A 2,500-nucleotide genomic window follows, 5' to 3' on the forward strand; every position below is an offset into this window, starting at 1 on the left:
TTGGTACACATATTTAATACATAGATTTAATAAATGTATGTATGTATTTTTACATCTCCCTGAATATACAAGGTTATAAATAAATATAATTCATTTCATTAGTTATTATGGCTGTACAATGTATGACTGTTTTTGCGAGCACCCCACCTTCAGACGTTTGTCCCGATGCTCCAGAGTGTATCGAGCTAGCATCTATACAGGAACCAATCTGTTGGAATCTTCAGGCATCTTGCGTTGATAACAGATGCTTATGCCTGAAAGATGGATACAATCCTTGCAACTGCCGACGTAAGTTTACATGATGATTTCTGTTAAGCCTGGTTTCCATAAAAATCACTACACGATATCGCCGACTCATTTGGCGACACTGATTGGTCAGTTTCTTTCTTTTTTTTTAATTCAATTTCAAGTGCCTCACCTAAAATTGCAGTCACATAAATATTTAAATACATTTAAAGCAGATGGGGAGCTAGCACAGCCACGGAGTCCATCAAGCGCAAGCCCCCTAAAAAGATTGAATGCGGGAGCGTTCCTGATTGCGTCAGGGACAGCACGCGTCAGGGACAGCTGTGTAGCGACTGTGTAGTTATTGTATGGAAACCAAGCTTTAAATGTCTCTTTCAGAAGGGGAAATTGGCTGAAAATGCTTTTATATTATATTACAAAAAAAAAAAAACAATTTATCTATTCTAGATGATGTAATAAAAGCTTTCGTCATATTTTTTTTTTTCAAATAATCGTCATGCATTTTCGAGTATTACCGGTACATCCACTTTCGTCATCAAAATGAAATTACTAAAATATCCTAATCATCAGTATTACCACAAGACGGGTTAGAGTTTATCTCTATATTGTACCATGATATAGGCCTAATATATACTATATACGTGTATTATATTGTTAAGCTAAATATACACTGTATCAGTCACGTGATAGGCCCACGCTATGTCTAAAAACGTTTTTTATTTCAAAATTATTTACTTTTCTCTTGTTTTGGTAGTAGAGACGTTCTTCTGGTGTCTACATTTTCAATTGTTTTACTTTTAATTCATTTTAATTATTGTTCAAACTTTAAATATGCAAGACTTCTTAATATTCTAAAAAATGACATCCCTAGTTTGTAAATATTTTTACTAGGCTATTTCCTACTTATTAAAATTATAATGTTCAAAACAGAAAGTTAACCTTACCATTTCGGTGAAAACAAATTAATAAATAAAAATGGATAGGGAATAAATGAAAGTATTGTGGTAGCACTACAGTCGAAAATCAATTAATATTAGTTTAGCCCACATCTAACTGATAATTATTTTTCATTTTTAGCGGAAGTTGGGGACTGCCAAGTCAAAGTAGCTGATTACTCTGGTTCAGCTGCAACCGCGTACATGGGCCGACGACAAATCAAAACTAACAGTTGTGTGAAGGAACATCAGGTTTCTCAGCAACAAGTGCACGTGATATCCATGCATCGCGGGATTGAAGTTGGGGATAACATGGAGGACACAACAGTTGATGTACAACCACCGAAAGGCGGCAATCCACAGAATGCGGTGGTGTTGGTGCTTGCTTCGTATAAAGCCGTCAGATGGGTTATCAACCTGCCAAGCTATTTAAATATCCATAGGCTCATAATTGTATGTTATTTTTTTGTATTATTACTCCATCGACCAATAATCAGCATTATAACAATAATAATAATAATAATGATAATAATAATAATAATAATAATAATAATAATAATAATAATATAATATCGTTATTATTATTATTATTATCGATTTATAAATATTATAAATACAATATCGATATGATTATTTATTGTTATTAATTATTTTCTATTGTTTATCAGTATACAACAAATCATTAGGTTTGTCTGCATTTAATAGAGTTTTATTCACTAACACTGTTAAATAATTAGTTGAACTTAAAGATGGCACATTATCTTTCTAATTAAGTAGGCCACCGATATTTGTTTTTCATAGATTGAAAGTGGACGCTACAACCAACCTGATGCTATTCTCAACCTTAACGGCAGTACTATTTCGAATCGAGAAAAGCTTTCAACGTCTGTCACTGGATGGGGGGTTGGAGATGACAGCGATGGCTTCGGTAATACACCCAGTTTACTAAAGTATCTTCAAGATCGCTTTGGTGAGGTGACTTCATTTTCGGGTACAATAAAAGCAAACAGATGGAATATTTCGATTGACATATTTCCAAATTTGCCAGAAACTTCAACTTTATCCCAAGAATTTCCAACTACTGTTTCGGACATTGACTCTAGACGTACTACTACGAATGATTCACTTGGTGATTCTACAATAAACCAATCAACGAGTAAGATGAATTACTGAATTGATTTATGTATTCACATTATTATAGCAAAAATATAGGGGACAACCATTGTTTATATCCAGAACTCTGGAGATTTGTGTCCTTGTTCTATTCCATAAGCTGTTATCCCTGTAAAACACAATTTAAAACGCACCGTTTTTCGAAA

The 2,500-nt window shown here is 33.6% G+C and overlaps 1 protein-coding gene across 1 annotated transcript in view; it reads left to right on the forward strand.

The window, feature by feature from the left end:
• Positions 1 to 71: 71 nt before the first annotated feature.
• Positions 72 to 2,500, forward strand: part of LOC117125133 — a 3,450-nt gene continuing 1,021 nt past the window's right edge. Inside the window, exons 1-3 of the mRNA XM_033271533.1 lie at positions 72 to 288; positions 1,324 to 1,634; positions 1,983 to 2,337. Of these exons, the coding sequence (XP_033127424.1) occupies positions 108 to 288; positions 1,324 to 1,634; positions 1,983 to 2,337 (847 nt within the window). The 5' untranslated portion in view covers positions 72 to 107. The remainder of the gene's footprint in view (positions 289 to 1,323; positions 1,635 to 1,982; positions 2,338 to 2,500) is intronic.

This window comes from Anneissia japonica, unplaced genomic scaffold (genome assembly GCF_011630105.1).
Source record: "Anneissia japonica isolate Jap-2015-1 unplaced genomic scaffold, ASM1163010v1 scaffold9_len2422644_cov172, whole genome shotgun sequence".
NCBI classification, from domain to species: Eukaryota; Metazoa; Echinodermata; class Crinoidea; order Comatulida; family Comatulidae; genus Anneissia; species Anneissia japonica.